General features: G+C 41.4%; 1 protein-coding gene and 1 non-coding gene across 2 annotated transcripts in view; one reads left to right on the top strand and one right to left on the bottom strand.

Annotated features, from left to right (window-relative positions):
- The window catches only part of LOC130712328 (uncharacterized), a 46803-nt gene extending 29457 nt beyond the window's left edge, over positions 1–17346 (bottom strand). The window contains exons 1-6 of the mRNA XM_057562166.1: positions 17004–17346; positions 15076–16238; positions 14095–14985; positions 13023–13953; positions 12818–12883; positions 9475–10145 (exon numbers count right to left, since the gene is read on the bottom strand). Coding sequence (XP_057418149.1) covers positions 9475–10145; positions 12818–12883; positions 13023–13953; positions 14095–14985; positions 15076–16238; positions 17004–17346 — 4065 coding nt within the window. The remainder of the gene's footprint in view (positions 1–9474; positions 10146–12817; positions 12884–13022; positions 13954–14094; positions 14986–15075; positions 16239–17003) is intronic.
- A 250-nt stretch (positions 17347–17596) lies between these two features.
- LOC130716332 (small nucleolar RNA R71) lies at positions 17597–17703 on the top strand. The gene has a single exon (XR_009011950.1). It is a non-coding gene; the product is annotated as a small nucleolar RNA R71 (small nucleolar RNA).
- Positions 17704–18114: the final 411 nt, after the last annotated feature.

The following is an 18114-nucleotide window of genomic DNA, read 5'->3' as shown; positions in this document are numbered from 1 at the left end:
TGAGGATCAGAGGATCAGAGGATCAGAAGATCAGAGGATCAGAAGATCTGAGGATCAGAAGATCTGAAGACCAGAAGCTCTGAGGGACCAGAGGCTCTGAAGGTTCAGAAGCTCTGAAGGTCCAGAAGCAGAAGTTACGAAGGTCAGAGGATCCAAGCATCCCTCTGACTCTGATCACCAAGCTTCACAAGTTCCAACACGAAGCATAACTCTGATCAGAAGTCAGTGGTTAAAGGCAAATGTCTCTATCGAGAAGTACAAGAGCAGTGTACTATTCTGAAAAGCCTACCTACCAAGGTTCAGCCACAGCAGGTTCTGGAAGTTCCAGAAATGCCCTCCAACGGTCATATTCTCTCAACAGAAATATCCTTTGCACCTTGGACTATAAAAGGCTGAAGAAAAGAAGAAAGCTAGAGAAAAAAAAAGGAGCTGCAATACAAGAAAAGATTCAAGCCTCTACTTTCTTCATCTATTCTTATTTGGTTTACACTCAGCTTATTTAGAAGCAAACCTTTGTAAACACCAACCTCAAACAGTTGTTTGATTTTCCTTAAGGGACCGGGTAGGTCAGTATCCTTAAGAAGACTAAGAGAGTGAATCTTAGTGGTGATTCCTTTAGGAGATCAAGGTTGATCGGATCCTAGAGAAGACTAAGAGAGTGAATCTTAGTGACAGCTAAGTCAGTGTATTGTTAGTCACTTGTAGGTTTCAAGTGCAGTTGTAACAATTATCTGATTAGTGGATTGCCTTCATTCTAAGAAGGAAGAAATCACCTTAACGGGTGGACTGGATTAGCTTGAGGGATTTATCAAGTGAACCAGGATAAAATACTTGTGTGCTTTTCTCTTCTCTCTATCTTTATCCGCTGCACCATCTATCTCAGAGAAACCGAAAAGATTTTCTTTAAATCTTAAAGGGAAAGTTTTTATATTCAAAACTCTATTCAACCCCCCCCCCCCCCCTTCTAGTCGTTTTTCACACCTTCAGATCTTGTGTCGGATTCTCAGGGCCCCTTTGACCCGTTGCTAGACAGACTACCATGTGAGGGAACTGGGGTGCATCTGCAGTAGATCTTCTGATTTGACTCACCATTTTTTAAGCGGTTGAAGGTTTGAGGTAGAAGATGAAGGTTGAAAGATGAAGAGAGATCGAGAGAGAAAACGAGGATAAGCGGTTTCGAAAAAGCACAGAGAGCGAGAGTAAAAAACGGAAGTGAAAGAGATCGTGTGTGTATAGTGGGTTTTGACAAATAACCGTTGTTGATTCAAAAAGCAATTTAAGATCAACGGTTGAAAATTAAAGATAGATAGTAACAGTAAATACACAAATCACACACAGGAGAGAAGCACATCTACACGCAATCATAACAGACTGTCACACGGGCACAAGGAACTATGCATCAGAAATACTGACACACGTGTTGTTGTCTCAGCTTCAGAGTCAGTACCAGTGGGTACACACACTCTGATTGAGTTACCTTCTGGACTAGACATCTTCTGATCAAGAAGTATCATAGTCAGAGGTTCTGATCCATCATCACTCTGGACAAAAGTCCATGTTTAGATTTTTCATAATAAAATTAAATCTATCCTCTGCTAAGGGCTTTGTAAAGATATCTGCCCATTGATGGTCAGTATCAACAAACTTCAGAAGAAGTACGCCCTTCTGTACATAATCTCTAATAAAGTGATACTTTAGCTCAATGTGCTTTGCCCTTGAATGCAAGATAGGATTCTTACTCAATGAGATTGCAGCAGTGTTATCACAATAGATTGGAATATTGCTCTCAAAGATCTGATAATCCTCCAGCTGATGTTTCATCCAGAGCATCTGAGTGCTGCATATTGCTGCTGAGATATATTCTGCCTCTGCAGTTGATAGTGCAATGGTTGATTGCCTCTTGCTTGCCCATGAGACTAGATTGCTTCCCAGAAATTGACAATTTCCAGAAGTACTTTTTCTCTCTGTTCTATCTCCAGCATAATCAGCATCACAGTAACCTGAAAGCTTATACTCTGATGTTTTCTTATACATCAAGCCAAGGTTAGTGGTGCCTTTCAGATACCTTAGGATCCTCTTAACAGCAGTTAAGTGGGTTTCCCTTGGTTCTGATTGGAAACGAGCACATAAATGAACACTAAATAGTATGTCTGGCCTAGATGCAGTTAAGTATAGAAGTGAACCTATCATGCCACGATAGAGCTTCTGACATACTTTACCACTTTTATCTTCTTTCTCCAGAATGCATGTAGGATGCATTGGAGTCTTGGCCACTGTAGATTCCAGCATATTGAACTTCTTCAGAAGTTCTTTAGTGTACTTGCTCTGATGGATATATGTTCCTTCTGGTGTTTGATCAACTTGTATTCCCAGAAAGTACTTTAATTCTCCCATCATACTCATCTCAAATTCAGCCTGCATCATCTCAGAAAATTCTTTGCATAGAGATTGATTAGCAGAACCAAATATAATATCATCAACATAAATTTGCACAATTAAGATATCATCTTTATAAGTCTTGCAAAAAAGAGTTGTATCTACTTTACCCCTTACAAACTCATTCTCCAGAAGGAATGAGCTAAGTCTCTCATACCATGCTCTGGGAGCTTGCTTCAGACCGTAGAGTGATTTCTTCAATTTGAACACATGGTCTGGTTTCTTCTCATCTTCAAAACCTGGGGGTTGATGAACGTAGACTTCCTCTGAGATATAACCATTTAGGAAGGCACTCTTTACGTCCATCTGATGTAGAACTATATAACAATTTCTTCTAACTTAGCAATCTGGTTCTTAAGCACAGAGTTAGAATTGATCAAGGCATGATTATCATTTTTCAAATCAGAAATAATTTTCTCATGTTCAGAAGGAGTCTTGGAAACAGCAGATAAGTTCTTTTTCAGCTTCTTATGCTTAGACAATAAGGAGTTATACTTATCCATAATATCAGACAATGCATGTTTCAGTTCAGAGGTAGAGAAAGAAGCGAATACCTCATTTTCATCGTCTGAGTTAGGATCTCCTTCTGATTCTGAGTCAGAGTCAACGACTCTCTTTGACTCTGCTTCCTTGTCTTTGACAATCGCCATGAGTCCTTGGACTTCACCATCAGAGTCAACATCCTTTGACTCTGATTCATCAAATGTCACCATCAGACTCTTCTTCGTCTTGAAGTGCTTCTTTGGCTTCTTGTCCTTCTTCAACTTTGGACAATCACTTTTGTAGTGCCCAGATTCTTTGCACTCAAAACATGTGACTTCCTTGATTGAAGACTTCTTCTGGCCTGAGGACTCATACTTTCCTTTTGCCTTTCCAGAGCCTTTGAACTTGCTCTGCCTGTGATTCCAGATGCGGTTGAGTCTCTTGGAGATCAGAGTCAGCTCATCTTCATCAGAATCTTCTGATGCTTCTTCAGATTCCTCTTCTTCAGCTTGAAGAGCTTTTGACTTCTCAACCTTAGCCTTTTCAGATTTAGATTTCAAGGCTATGGACTTTTTCCTCAGATCTTGCATCTCTGAGCGTTTCAGCTCATGGCATTTCAAAATGCTGATGAGTTCTTCTAAACTCATATTCTCAACGTCTCTCGTGAGCTCTATTGAAGTCACTAAAGGCATCCAACTTTCAGGAAGACACCTGATGACCCTTATGACATGATCTTTTGTTGTGTAGCTCTTGTTGAGAGGTCGTATGCCAGCTACAAGCAGCTGAAATCTGGAGAACATGTCTTCAATGGACTCATTTGGCTCCATGATGAAGGATTCATATTTTTGGATCAAAGACAATGCCTTTGATTCTTTGACTTTCTTGTTTCCTTCATGAGACATCTTCAGAGATTCGAAATGCCTTTCGCAAACTCACGATCTGTAATCTTCTGGTACTCTTCATAGGAAATAGCACTTAGAAGAATTGCTCTTGCTTTGTGATGTTGTGAGTACAGCTTCTTTTGATCTGCAGTCATCTCTGACCTTGGGATCTTCTTGCCATCTGCATCAACTGGACGCTCGTAGCCATCCACAATAATATCCCAGAGATCTGCATCGAAACCCAGATAGAAACTTTCCAGTCTATCTTTCCAATATTCGAACCTTTGACCGTCGAACATAGGAGGCTTTGCATTGTAACCATCTCTTTGAGTTTCACTGGTGGTGGCAGCCATTGTTTTTCACACCGGCCCGGATCACTGAACACTGTTAGGTGTGGTAATCAGAACTTGCGTGTAACACCCCGATTTCGGTGGCGTCACTTTAGTAACCAAAATAAACTTAATGCGGAAAAACGTGAATATTTTTTTTTCGATAATAACTAAGACAAGACTGAATTAAATAAAACCCAACAATAACAATAATCGGAACTAATATACCATATATAAACAGCCCCCGCTGTAGTAGTAACCTCGTCACGAGTAACCTCCAGTGACGGAAAGAAAAGTGCAACGCCCGTAGGCAATATATACAAACCAAATGAAAAGGGTGAAGTGCCCGCAACACCATCCCTCAAAACTGAGAATCAGCTGACCCAATGGCCTGAAAATAAGACCTCCTAAGTCCAACCAACTCTCTGTGATTCCCGTAAGGAAACCACACAAAAAGCTATAGGCGGATCTACCCTGTCCCCTAAGTAACAAATGAAGCAAGACTGTCAGAGCTAAAACTCTACTCCTACACTAATCCTAACTCGAGGAGCTCATACCAACACTCAAAACTATGTGCTAGCATGATCGTCGTCTGAATCAGAATCCAGAACGACCAAGTCTACTAACCCTATCCGTCCTCCCCTCGCAACCGCAGTGCGCTCCGACGCTGGACTCACGGGCTTAGGGCCCGAACCCTGATCATCAATGATCGCAACGGAGGGTGCACTAGACCCTACCGAAGGCACTTCCACTGGAATCTCCTCTGAGGGATCCTCCTCCTCTGAAGATGACGGTGGCGGCGGTGCTCCTCCGAATCCTGGTCCGCAGTGAACGCCCGGTGGCAAGTTGAAGCTGATAGAGCATCGCCTCAACACTCCTGACCTCAAGAGTCCTCCACTGTCCACGTGATCCTCCATGATACGCCCCGAATACGTCGCTCGGTGGCTCGCGGGGTCAACCACCCACGACCCGGGGTCGTCCTTATCGATCATCTCATACCTAATCCCCCCCGAAGGGTGGACCATGGTGTACCAGTCCGCAATATTCATCTGACAAAAGGCGTTGTCCGCCAAAACACACACAGAAGACGCGAGGGTCAACTCTAAAGAACTATGTAGATAATAAACCCAATAGGTACAAATAATAGATAGCCACTTAGGCTTATAACTAGAGATATCATTCCTAGGGTTGCATGTTCCACAAAATCATAACGACAATAATAACAATTAGCATGTTCCAAGTAAGTTTATCAAATAGCAACCACACTCATCAACTAAGTCAGTATGCATGTTGCGTGATATGTATGCAGGTTAACCCAGTCAACCAATATGCAATCCGGAACGGATGGACATCATCGGATCAGCCCTTCACCAGCCACGGTGGTGCCATTTCGGCCCGTGATGTCTCTTACTCCCACTGGGTAGTCAGATCAGCAGTAAACCCGTAGGTCTGCCATTTCGGTCTGCTACAAGAGACGTCTACAAACGCTCTTTCACGGCATTCCGGGTCTTATGACCATTTTGGAAACCGACGAGGTCCAGAGTACGTCCTGTGTTAATACCTCATTAATGTTGCATGTATGCAAAATGATTAGTCAAACAACGTCTCCGACCTCACTCGACACGTCGCCACGTGTTCTAGGGAAGTTAAAGTCTCTAAAAGCTTACCCTAAGGTAAAGTCGATTCTGCGACCAAAAGACACACTTCATAACGACACATAGCTGCTCCAACAGCACCACCACACACGCTGCTCCAACAGCACAATAACACACGCTGCTCCAACAGCACAACAATAAACGCTGCTCCAACAGCACAACATCAAACGCTGCTCCAACAGCACAACGACAACATACTCAACACTTGGATCCGACGACACTCCTCGTTTTCCAAAATTAAGATTTCACTTCCAATGCCTTCCTTCGAGGTTGTTATCATTACTTAAAGATTTAGAGGTTATTTAAGGTCTTATGAGTTTTCTTTATAAAATAGATTCCATTTTGTCTTATCGCAAGTCTTATACATTTGCAGGATCTCCCAATCCCAAGTCGCTTCCAGAGGATGTCTCGATCCACTAAACAAAATCAAGGCCCGAACCTCGTTCGTCCTATCAAACTTTCTCAAAACTCTCAAAATAAAATCGGCATGACCTGCCCGCTATTCTCACCATTCAGAATCTCAGATTTCCAGTGTAAAGCATATTTAAATCATCACAATCAACAACATGTCATATATCAAGAAATCTCAACATTAACACTTAGCACTTAGCATATAAAGCATGCACCACACATCCTAGATTACCCACATAGCACATAGCATGTAAGTCAATCTTCAAAAACATTCAGTAGATGAATCATCTACATTGTCAGCCGAAGCCTCAGAAAACATTTTCAATCACACACAATCTCAGTGCATAAACAGTAAACAATGTCGAAACATCGACCCTAAGCATTAACTAGAGATTCAGTGAGAAGCCCTCACCTGAAAGTTCTCCAAAATGATCAACTAGTGCTTCCTCGCACTCAAAGTGTTGGTCCTCAGAGAAATCCTCAAAAGTACCTTTACAATGAAATCACAGAATACTATAAGAATCTATCGGAAACTAAGTTATCGATACTTACTAAGGTTACTCGAAGTAATCTATACTCTAAGGTACGATAATCTAGCGCGAAAGGACAAGTTTTCGGAAAAGGAAATTTCTTCCTCCCCCTCTAATAGGCTCGGCCACTTTACACAATTAAGGGGCTCGATTTTTCTTCGATCAAACTTGGTTCCTATGCTTTCATAAGCCGTAACTAAGGGTATTCTAAACTCGGAAAAATTATCGGATCAAAAACTGTCGCAGGGGTATTTTGGTCATGATTTTTAACTTACGATTTTCAAAACTGAAATCCCAAAAATAAAATTTTGCAGGGACGTCACCAACGACGTTTATGACAACTAATCCTACTAGCACTAAGCTAAGGCGATAGTTTTCAGCCTAAAGGTTGGAACTTTACTCAAAAACTACATAAATGGGTATTTTAGGTTCAAATTGATTCCGGCGGAATTCCGGCGACATAACGGAAAATCTAATCCGGCAGAAGTGATCTTGGGCACATATAGAAGAGGTTTAGAATCAGAAATTAAAGATTCAGGATAGTTTTGCAAAAACCCATAAACTATCCACTCAGAAAACTCTACAGAAAAGCTATGGAAAAAGCGATCGGAGGTAAGGATTAGCGACTATACCTCGAAGCCTTGAAGCAGCAACTGATTGATCGACGATCAAGCAAGGATTGAACAAAATCTCTTCTCCTCCTCTCCTTAGCAAACTCGCGGCCTTTGGGTGGGTTTTGGGTAGTTTGTTTTGATTTTTCTTCCTTTCTTTGCTATATATAAAGGTTGGAAATTCGCGGGAAAATGAAAGTTTCGCGAATCTGATTTTTCCGACGTCATTCTCCATGAATTATTAGATATGTTTTGGCAAAAGAATTCCAAAACTATAAAGAGGTCTCCTTGTATTTTTGGCAACTAAAGCATAGTCGGTATAAAACTATTTTACCCGATAAGTTGCTTTTTGCATAGAATGTCGGAATAGAAAACTTCCTTCGGAAGAAAGATTGAAATCATCAAGAGAAATGGGTGTACGCGTGTAGAATATTCATTTGAAGCTCTGAATAGATAAAGTCCCCATAGTCGGGTGATTCTAGGGTTTTGAAATACCAGGGTTTCGGTTTCGGCAAACTTCCGATGATTGGAATCGGACGTTCGTAGATCCTAGAGTTTCGCCTCGAAACGATTGTGATATAAGGAAAAAGAGAAGTTCTAACATTTCTCTGAAGATTTTTGGAATTAACTGCCATCGTGCCTAAAAGTGAAAATTAGCTATATACTAGGGTTTCTGACCTAGGTTTAAGCGTAAAACGTTCGTGCTATAACTTTTATCGATCATAATGCAATCCTTGAACTTTTCCTGAACTTTCTCCTTCATAAATATATTTCATTTAATAAACTTTCGTTCAGGTTTCCCTTCACATTACATCAACCCTAATCGTGAATAAGAAGTTTATTCACTTAGCATGAACTTAAAAACTCGGGCCTTACATTGCGCTCTGATACCAATTGAAGGTATGAAAAACGGTAGAAAGGGGGGGTTTGAATAACGTTTTCAGTATAAAACTTCCACCTTAAAGATTTTGACAAATCTTTCGAGAACTTAAGTGCTAAAGATAAGAGATAGAAAAGCACACAAGGATTTTATCCTGGTTCACTTGATAAATCACTCAAGCTACTCCAGTCCACCCGTTAAGGTGATTTCTTCCTTCTTAGAATGAAGGCAATCCACTAATCAGGTAAGAGTTACAACTGCACTTGAAACCTACAAGTGACTAACAATTACACTGACTTAGCTCACACTAAGATTCACTCTCTTAGTCTTCTCTAGGATCCGATCAACCTTGATCTCCTAAAGGAACTAAACAAACTGTTTATCAAAGAATTGTTTACAAGAGATTTGCTTCTAAAAAGCTAATAGTAAACTCAATGAATTTCAGATGAAAGAAAACTTAGAAGAATTTAAGACTGTCTTGCGCGTATGTGAATGCTTCTCGTCGTTTCTTTCAGTCTTCAGCCTCTTTATATACTCCAAGGATTAGGGTTGAGCGTTGCATGGGAAATGCTACCGTTGGAGGGCAGTTCTGGAAAATCCAGCTTCTGCTGTGTCTGAGACTGTTAGGTAGGTCGTCAGGATAGTACATATGCTTTTGTACTTGGATAGCGACGCGACCTTTAAACCTAGGAGACTTCTGATCAGGGGAATGCTTCATATTGGAACTGGTGAAGCCGGTTGATCAGAGTCAGAGGGAAAGCCCAGATCCTCTGACCATTGTTTCTTCTGATTCTGAACTCAGAGGGAAGAACATGGTCTTCAGAGTATCTTGCTTCTGGACATCAGAACTTCACTAATCAGCTTCTGGATCTTCAGAGTCTTCTACACCATCAGAACATCTGAGCCTTCAGTGTTTCTTGGTTATCAGACTTTCTGGATCTTCAGAGCTTCTCGTGACTGAGTCCACATCAGAGTTTGTATAACTTCAGAACTTCTAAAGCTTTTCCACTGTTCATACTGAACATGGTGAATGCGAAAGCGTTGCTTGGGTAGCTCTTTATACACAGTGCTTCTGATTTGTGTGAGATTGAGTTGAGGTCAGAGCCTGTAAATAGCACACTCAGAAAAACACTTTAGAGTACCACAATTGTTCATATCAAAAGGTTAACTTGTAATCATCAAAACATAGAGTTGTACTACTAGATCAAAACTTTGATCATACATGATCTACGGTCGGAGCCTGAAGAAACTGACTAACCGTGTTAACAGCATATGACAAGTCAGGACGGGTAATAGTCAAGTACTGCAAGGCCCCAACCAAAGAGCGATAATGCGTAGGATCTGAGTAAGTCGCACCGGAACTAACAAAATGAGAACCGGCAGCCAAGGGCGTCGAAACATGACTGACCTCAAGCATCAGAGCACGAGAAAGCAAATCATGAGCATATTTGGCTTGTCCCAAGAACAAGCCATCAGCAGTATAAGTGATCTCAAGGCCAAGGAAGTAGCCAAGCTTACCCAGATATTTAATGGCGAACTCAGCATTAAGGCGAGCAATAAACTCAGTCAGAAGAGAAGGGTCACTGCCAGTAAGAATTATGTCATCTACATACACCAGAAGATACAGGGTAATGCGTCCTTTGTAGAAGAAGAACAAGGAAGGATCAGCCCGACTACACGAAAAACCGTAGCGCAGAAGAAAAGAGCTTAAGCGCTGAAACCAAGCACGAGGGGCCTGTTTGAGGCCGTAGAGGGCCTTGTTCAATCGACACACATGAGTTGGGAAGCGAGGATCAACAAACCCAGGAGGTTGCTCCATATAAACAGTTTCAGTGAGATGACCATGAAGGAAAGCATTTTTGACATCCAACTGATGAAGCTGCCAATCATTGAGCACAGCAAGAGATAGAATGAGGCGTACAGTAGTAGCTTTGACAACAGGACTAAAAGTAAGAGAGTAATCAAACCCTGGAATCTGCGTGAAACCCTGAGCTACCAAATGCGCTTTTAAGCGCTCAAGAGTGCCGTCACTATGGAATTTAGTGCGAAAGACCCATTTACTACCAACAACATTGGTAGTGGAATGTTGGTCAATTCGCAAGTGTACGAATACCTCCGGGTTTTAAATTATCGAACCACTGGGAATTAGATTGCAAGTTCAGTTTAAGATTCAAGCTCAAGGTTGAAAAGCAAGTAAAATTCAATTTTAAAGGTTGTTTGTTTCTTAAGTTTGTAAGAAGACAAGTGCTCAAGTAATAAAGCGATTGAAAAAACAGAGATGAAATTGCCTTGGGTTCTTGCTCAACAAATTCAGTTTTAGCAAACCTTCCTATTCAATTAATCCTGAGTCTCTCCTTGATGTTCTAGCCTGGATAGTCATCTATCGATGCCTCGTAAAGAAAACCCTTTCTAATCAAAAGATAGATTCAATTCCTTGATAACCTAAACATTTGTTAGAAGCACTAAGCATGCAATTCAGGACAACAAACCCCAACCCTTCCTCTATTCCTAGCAGCAAGTATAGAAGAGGTAATCTCACAACAAGTCCCAATCCTATAACAAACTATCGTTATGATTATAGAAAAGTAGAAAGCTAGCATGCATACAAGCTTGAAAGATAAAGCATAGAAGTGAGATTCAAGGGTTTACTCAGAACTTCATGAATAGAAAAGGATTGAAAGCTAAAACATTCAAAGTCTTACAAAGAACCCAAAGCAAAAGGGGTTTTTAGCCAAACATGGCTATGAAATCCATGCTAGAAAATAAAGATAAAACCTGGAACATAAGACCTAGGGAAAGCTCCCAAAGCTCCAGAACTCAAGCTCTCTCTTCTAACTTATGAAAATATCATAAAATGACAAAAGGTTCCAAGAGATGTCTGAAAACCATTTTATAGGCGAAACAGGCGAGTCTGGGCGCTCAGGCGCCAATTCAGGGCGCCTGAGCGCCAATTGCATGCAAAAACATGCTCTCTGGACCTTAATTGGCGCCTAGGCGCCCATTCCCAGCGCCTAGGCGCTTAAGCTCGCCTGAAAAGGACTTTTTGGCTTCTGAAACTCCTCTTTTCAATCCTCTTTAAGTTCTCCATCAATTCCATGCTTCTTGGCCTTCTTTCTCCTTCAGTTTCTGCTCACCAAACCTAACCAACAAGTCAAGGAAGATTCTAGAAGCTCCAAGAGCTCATTAGCACAAGAGGTCCTTCAATTAACACAATAAAACCATGCAAGTCCTAAACTTACTTAAAATGCAAGAAAACTCCCTATAAAACTACAAAATTACCAAAACGAAGAAAAGACTCAAAGAAAGATAAAAATGCATGAGAATGCATGAAACACTATATGAGACTCCACAAAAAGACTCAAAACAAAGAAAGAAATGACCCTAAAAACACCACTAAACAAGGGTCATCACACCACTATACTCAACGACAGCTCGCCCTCGAGCGTAAATAACACTCGCTTGCCCTCAAGCGCAAGAAATGCTCCCAAAACAAGTGCTCAACAAGGATATCTTAACACAAAACTGGGGGATTTAGCAACTACAGCTGGTTCCAAGAGAAAGACCCATCACCCTACTTCATGCATCTTTTGAAAAGAGAAGAGTGTAGAGTCCAACATGAGAAACATATAGATCTAAAATACCTAGGATGAGATATATATTTAGTGCACTGAGCACACAAGCAGTTCATAGGTTCTGGATATCATTCACTCAAGAGCAACCAAGATCAAACATGCACATATTCAATGAGACTTCAAAGGGTTGAAATGTTGGCTTGGTAAAGTATAAGGTGGTTGGTCCCTAAGGAAGTCTAAAGCTTCAAGCATCTTGAGTGTGGTCCCATTAGTAACCCCGGAGCTTTCAACAATACAATTTTTAAGCACACGTCTCTTGACCCCTTTTTCAACCTTCTTTTCTTCTATTTTTTTCTTTTTGCAACTCCAACTTGATTAGGAGTCTTTTTTTTTTTTCTTTTTCTTTTTCTTCTCTTTTTTTTTACACTTTGGGCAAGAGACCTTTCCAACTTTAATTACTAGCTCCAACACAATGCAAGGACCAACACTCCCCAAAATCCAACCTATCATTCATCCCAATCATTTAGCTAACAAAGAAATCTCCAATAGGCTCAAAAGAGACAACTAGGGACAAATGTTCAAGCCAACAAACTCTGAAGCTCAAAAACCTACAAGTCTCAAGAATTGTGCAAGTATCACAAAGCATGCAAAGAGTGAAATCAATACAGAACCAAGAAGTACGAGTGAGACAGGATCCTCCAGGGAAATTTTATGGTGAGGGGTCAAAAATGGACCCTTATGGACTCACACCAACTTTATTCTTAAGAAACACTCGGAAGACCGAAGTCTCCTCCTCTCTTCCACAAGCATGCAATCACTCATCCCCAAAAGAAATACAAATATTCACAAAAACATTTTCAAAACTAGCAACATGTTAGAGAGCATAACTACGGGCAAAAACATGTGAGTATAGGGAGGAAAAGACCCAAAAACGACTCTAACAAAACAATGCATGATTAAAAGAAAAATAAAAGCTACAAAAGGAAGATATGCAAAGATGCATGAGTTAAACTAAGGGAAAGAGTTGACCTTCTTTACCAATTACCATGGAGGCATTAGAGTCACCTCCTACTCTAGAATTTAGGCTCTCAATCCCTGCAAAATGCAACAAACAAACAAGCAAAGTAACAAAACTTGGGTTGTCTCCCAAGCAGCCCATTGTTATAGTCTTAGGTAGACTATACCCCTTGTCAAGGAGGTTTGAAAAACATGGTTTCCAACTTCAGCACCTCACCACCATGGTACACTTTCAACCTCTGTCCATTCACGGTGAAAGTGTTCTTGGTCTCTGGGTTTTCGACCTCAACAGCACCATGAGGAAACACCCTCTTGACCACAAAGGGTCCAGACCATCTAGACTTGAGTTTCCCAGGGAAGAGTCTCAATCTAGAATTGAAGAGCAGCACCAATTGCCCTGAGACAAATTCCCTATTCAAAATTTTTCTATCATGCCACTTCTTTGTTTTTTCCTTGTAGATGCTAGCACTCTCATAAGCTCGGAGTCGAAACTCGTCAAGCTCATTCAATTGCAAGAGTCTCTTCTCGCTAGCAACTTTCCAATCAAAATTCAATTTCCTTATGGCCCAATAGGCTTTGTGTTCTAATTCCACGGGTAAGTGACACGCTTTCCCAAAAACTAAGTGGAAAGGAGAAGTACCAATCGGAGTTTTAAAAGCGGTTCGGTAGGCCCATAAAGCATCGTCAAGTTTCCTTGACCAATCCTTTCTGGAAGAATCCACCACCTTTTCAAGAATACGTTTTAACTCCCGATTAGAAATCTCAACTTGCCCACTAGTTTGGGGGTGATAGGGGGTAGACACTTTGTGCTTTACACCATATTTTTCCAAGAGAGACTCGAAAGCTCTGTTGCAAAAGTGGGTACCCCCATCACTTATAATCGCCCTAGGAACACCAAACCTAGTAAAAATGTTCTTTTTTAGAAAAGCAACCACCACCTTAGAGTCATTTGTTGAGAGTGCAGCGGCTTCAACCCACTTGGAAACATAATCAACAGCCACTAAAATATACTGGCAACCAAAAGAAGGTGGGAAAGGTCCCATGAAATCGATGCCCCAAACATCAAACAACTCAATTTCCAAAATATTTTTTAGGGGCATCTCATTTCTCCTTGAAATGTTACCAGTTCGTTGACATCTATCACAACTCTCAACAAAAGCTCTACTATCCCTATTCAACGTAGGCCAATAGAAACCACTTTGGAGAACCTTAGCAGCGGTCCTCTCCCCACTAAAATGTCCACCATAACTTGATCCATGGCAATACCAAAGAATTTTCTCAAAATTAACTTCTGGGATACACCTTCTAATGACTCCATCAGAACAAATTTTGAAAAGGAAAGGGTCATCCCAGAGGTAAGATTTTGCATCATGCAGAAATTTTTTCTTTTGCTGCCATGTCAAGTCATGGGGAATAAGTCCAGCAACACGGAAATTAGCAAAATGTACATACCAGGGTAGGGGTTCCTCGGTGGAAACAGCTAGGAGTTTCTCATCCGGGAACTCCTCTTGAATAGGTATTGGGCTGCACGCCCCACCTTCCAATCTCGACAAATGGTCTGCCACGCCATTGTCCTTGCCTCTCCGGTCAATGATCTCAAGGTCAAACTCTTGAAGGAGTAAGACCCATCGAATCAACCTTGGCTTAGAGTCCTGTTTAGCAAACAAATGCCTCAAAGCAGCATGGTCAGTATGAACAACTACTTTAAAACCCAAGATGTAAGGCCTAAACTTTTCACAAGCAAAGACTACACCCAACAACTCTTTTTCAGTTGTAGTGTAGTTCCTTTGGGCCTCATTCAACACTGTACTTGCATAGTATATCACATACAACACTCTTTCTTTCTTTTGACACAAGACAGCCCCTAAAGCTAGATCACTAGCATCACACATGATTTCAAATGGTAGAGACCAATCCGGAGCAACAATTACCGGGGCTGTCACCAAACTCTTTTTAATAGACTCAAACGCTTTCAAACAATTCTCATCAAAAGTAAAAGGTGCCTCCTTCTCAAGCAAGTTGGTCATAGGCTTAGCTAATTTGGAAAAATCTTTAATAAACCGCCTATAAAACCCAGCATGCCCGAGGAAACTCCTAATACCCTTGATGTTAGTCGGGGGAGGGAGCTTTTCAATGACTTCAATCTTAGCTCTATCAACCTCAATCCCCCTTTCGGACACCTTGTGTCCAAGAACTATGCCATCCCTAACCATGAAATGGCATTTCTCCCAATTCAAGACCAAGTTGGTCTCTTGACATCTTTTCAGAACCAAGGCTAAATTCCCTAGACAAGCATCAAAATTTGGACCAAAAACAGAGAAGTCGTCCATAAAAATCTCGATGCAAGTCTCTATCAAGTCAGAGAAAATAGCAAACATACACCTTTGGAAAGTAGCTGGGGCATTGCAAAGCCCAAATGGCATTCTCTTATAAGCAAACACGTCGTAAGGGCAAGTGAATGCCGTCTTCTCTTGGTCTTCCGGTGCAACACAAATTTGGTTGTACCCGGAATAGCCATCAAGAAAACAGTAGTATTGATGCCCAGCCAACTTATCCAGCATTTGATCTATGAAGGGCAAAGGAAAGTGATCCTTTCTAGTTACCGAATTCAGCCTTCGATAGTCAATACAAACCCTCCACTTCGTCACTTGACGAGTGGGAATCAACTCATTGTTCTCATTGGCAACCACAGTGATGCCTCCTTTCTTGGGAACCACTTGAACGGGACTCACCCATTCACTATCCGAAATTGGATAAATCACACCTGCATCAAGCAATTTAATTATCTCTTTCCTCACCACATCCTTCATGGAAGGGTTAAGTCTTCTTTGAGGTTGGACTATTGGTTTGTAATTTTCTTCCAACAAAATTTTATGCATGCATATCGCAGGACTAATACCTTTGATATCATCAATAGTCCAACCCAAAGCTGACTTGTGATCCCTCAAAACTCTGAGGAGTTTCTCCTCTTCCAAGGGAGTGAGAGCACTATTCAAAATAACAGGTTTATTCTCACCTTCCTCAAGATAAGCATACTTGAGAGAGGAAGGGAGCGGCTTGAGCTCACTCTTCTCCTCAATTGGAATCTCCTCATCCCTAGTTAATTCTTCTTTCCAAATGCTTTTGGTGGCAAGAGATGAGACACATTCTAATTGAGATAGAGTAGCATTCACCTCATGGTACAAAGAATCAAGTTCTCTCTCAAGATTTTGGTCCTCTATCTCTAACCCCTCCATGATTGTTGTTTCCAAGGGGTCCTTAATAGATATCCTAACAAACTCTTCACACACGAGCTCATCCACTACTTCACATCGGAAAACTTCCTCATCCGCTCGGTGTTTCAAAGAGTCAAAAATATTGAAGAGGACCTCATCTTCACCTACTTTCAAAGTTAGAGTTCCCTTAGCTACTTTAATCTCAGCCTCACCAGTGGCTAAGAATGGTCTCCCCAATATGAGAGGAACTTTAGAGTCCTCTTCCATGTCTAAAATGACAAAATCCACTGGGAAGACAAACTTATCCACCTTAACCACAACATCTTCAATGATCCCGTAGGGAGTTTTTAAGGACCTATCCGCCATTTGCAAAGAAATCATAGTTGGGGTAACCTCCCCTAAGTTCAACCTTTTAAACATACTAAGCGGCATCAAGTTGATACTCGCTCCTAAATCACACAAGGCTTCTACCACAGTTAACCCTTCTATCTCTACCGGAATAGTAAAACTCCCGGGATCTCTCCTCTTTTTAGGCATCTTCCTTTGCAAAATGGCACTACACTCTTCGGTCATCAAGATAGTTTCATCGACCTCACTCAACTTCCTTCTCTTACTGAGGATATCTTTCATGAACTTAGCATAGATTGGCATTTGCTCCAAGGCTTCGGAGAAAGGAATATTAATATGGAGTTTCTTAAAAACTTCCAAGAACTTAGAAAATTATTTATCCAAATTTTTCTTCACCAAAGCCTTGGGAAATGGAATCTTGCGGAGTTCAGGAGTATGGGTATTTACAACTCTAGTCCTAGTGGGCTCTCTAGCTCTTTCCTCCATAACACCCTCATCTCTTTCTACCTCAGCTTCCTCATTTTTATCTCCCTCAATTTTTTCCTCTGGCTCATGTAACACTCTTCCACTCCTAGTGGAAACAACAGCAGTATTTTCTTGCTCAATCAAAGTTAAAGTTTCGGAAGAGAACTTACCTTGGTGATTATCGGACATTTGCTTTGCTAGCTGTCCCAATTTACTCTCCAGGCTCTTTATAGCCATATCATGGCTCTTGTAATTGCTCGATGTATGATCAATGAATCTCTCAATCAGCTCCTCAAGACTCTTCTTGCCAACCGTCTTTACAACAATTTGCGGCTGGTCAAGAGGGTCTTGTTCTGAGGTTGGAGTTTTTCCTCCTTGAGTCAATGTTCTGACCTTGCTATCATCATCATTGACAGTACACTGATTACTATCATGAGATTCACCACAAAATTTGCACTCCAAACAAGTTACTCTCGCTCCAATTGACTTGGTCTCCTTTATATGCTTCCGCATTTCCGCTACTTCCTCAGAGAGTTGCTTGTTGGAGGCTATGAGCTTGTCATAAGTTTCCACTTCAAAAGAACTTCTTCGGATTTGGCGTTCATTCTCGGAGTTCATGGCTCTCATCGCCATTTTCTCTATCAAATTATACCCCACTTGTGGGGAAAGAGCATCGAACTCCCCACTTGAAGCCGCATCCAAGCCAAACCGTGATGAATATAGTAACCCATCATAGAACTTCGCCACACATTCCGCTTGGGTGAGATTGTGTTGAGGACATTTCCTCAAAAGCTTCTTAAAGTGCTCCCAAGCTTCATAAAGATTTTCATCTGTGGATTGTGCGAAAGTCATGATGTCATTCTTCAATTTCCTCAAGAGGGACCTTGGGAAGAACCTCGTTGTGAATTTTTCTGCAAGGTCTTCCCAAGTAGTGAGACTCCCTTGAGGTTGTGAGTTAAGCCAATCCTCTGCTGCGTCCTTCAAAGAGAAGGGAAATAGGCTCAACCGGATTGCTTCCGAAGGGACGTTCATCACTCGATATGTGTTGCAATTACGGATGAACCTTTCCATATGAGCATGAGGATCTTCCGAGGAACCTCCACCATATTGGCTTTGGCTCACCATGTTGATGAATGCCGGTCTCAACTCAAAGTTCCCCACTCCTTTGGGAATGACAATACTTCCGGGATAGTCAAAGCTCATGGACCCCGAAGTTAGTTCCCGAAGAGTTTGGTTGGCATTCTCAACTTCTTGTTCACGCAAGCGGAGGGTGATACCCTC

This window comes from Lotus japonicus, chromosome 4 (genome assembly GCF_012489685.1).
Source record: "Lotus japonicus ecotype B-129 chromosome 4, LjGifu_v1.2".
Classification (NCBI taxonomy): domain Eukaryota; kingdom Viridiplantae; phylum Streptophyta; class Magnoliopsida; order Fabales; family Fabaceae; genus Lotus; species Lotus japonicus.
The sequence above is the reverse complement of the archived record's forward strand: the minus strand, read 5'-3'. Positions and strand labels throughout refer to the sequence as shown.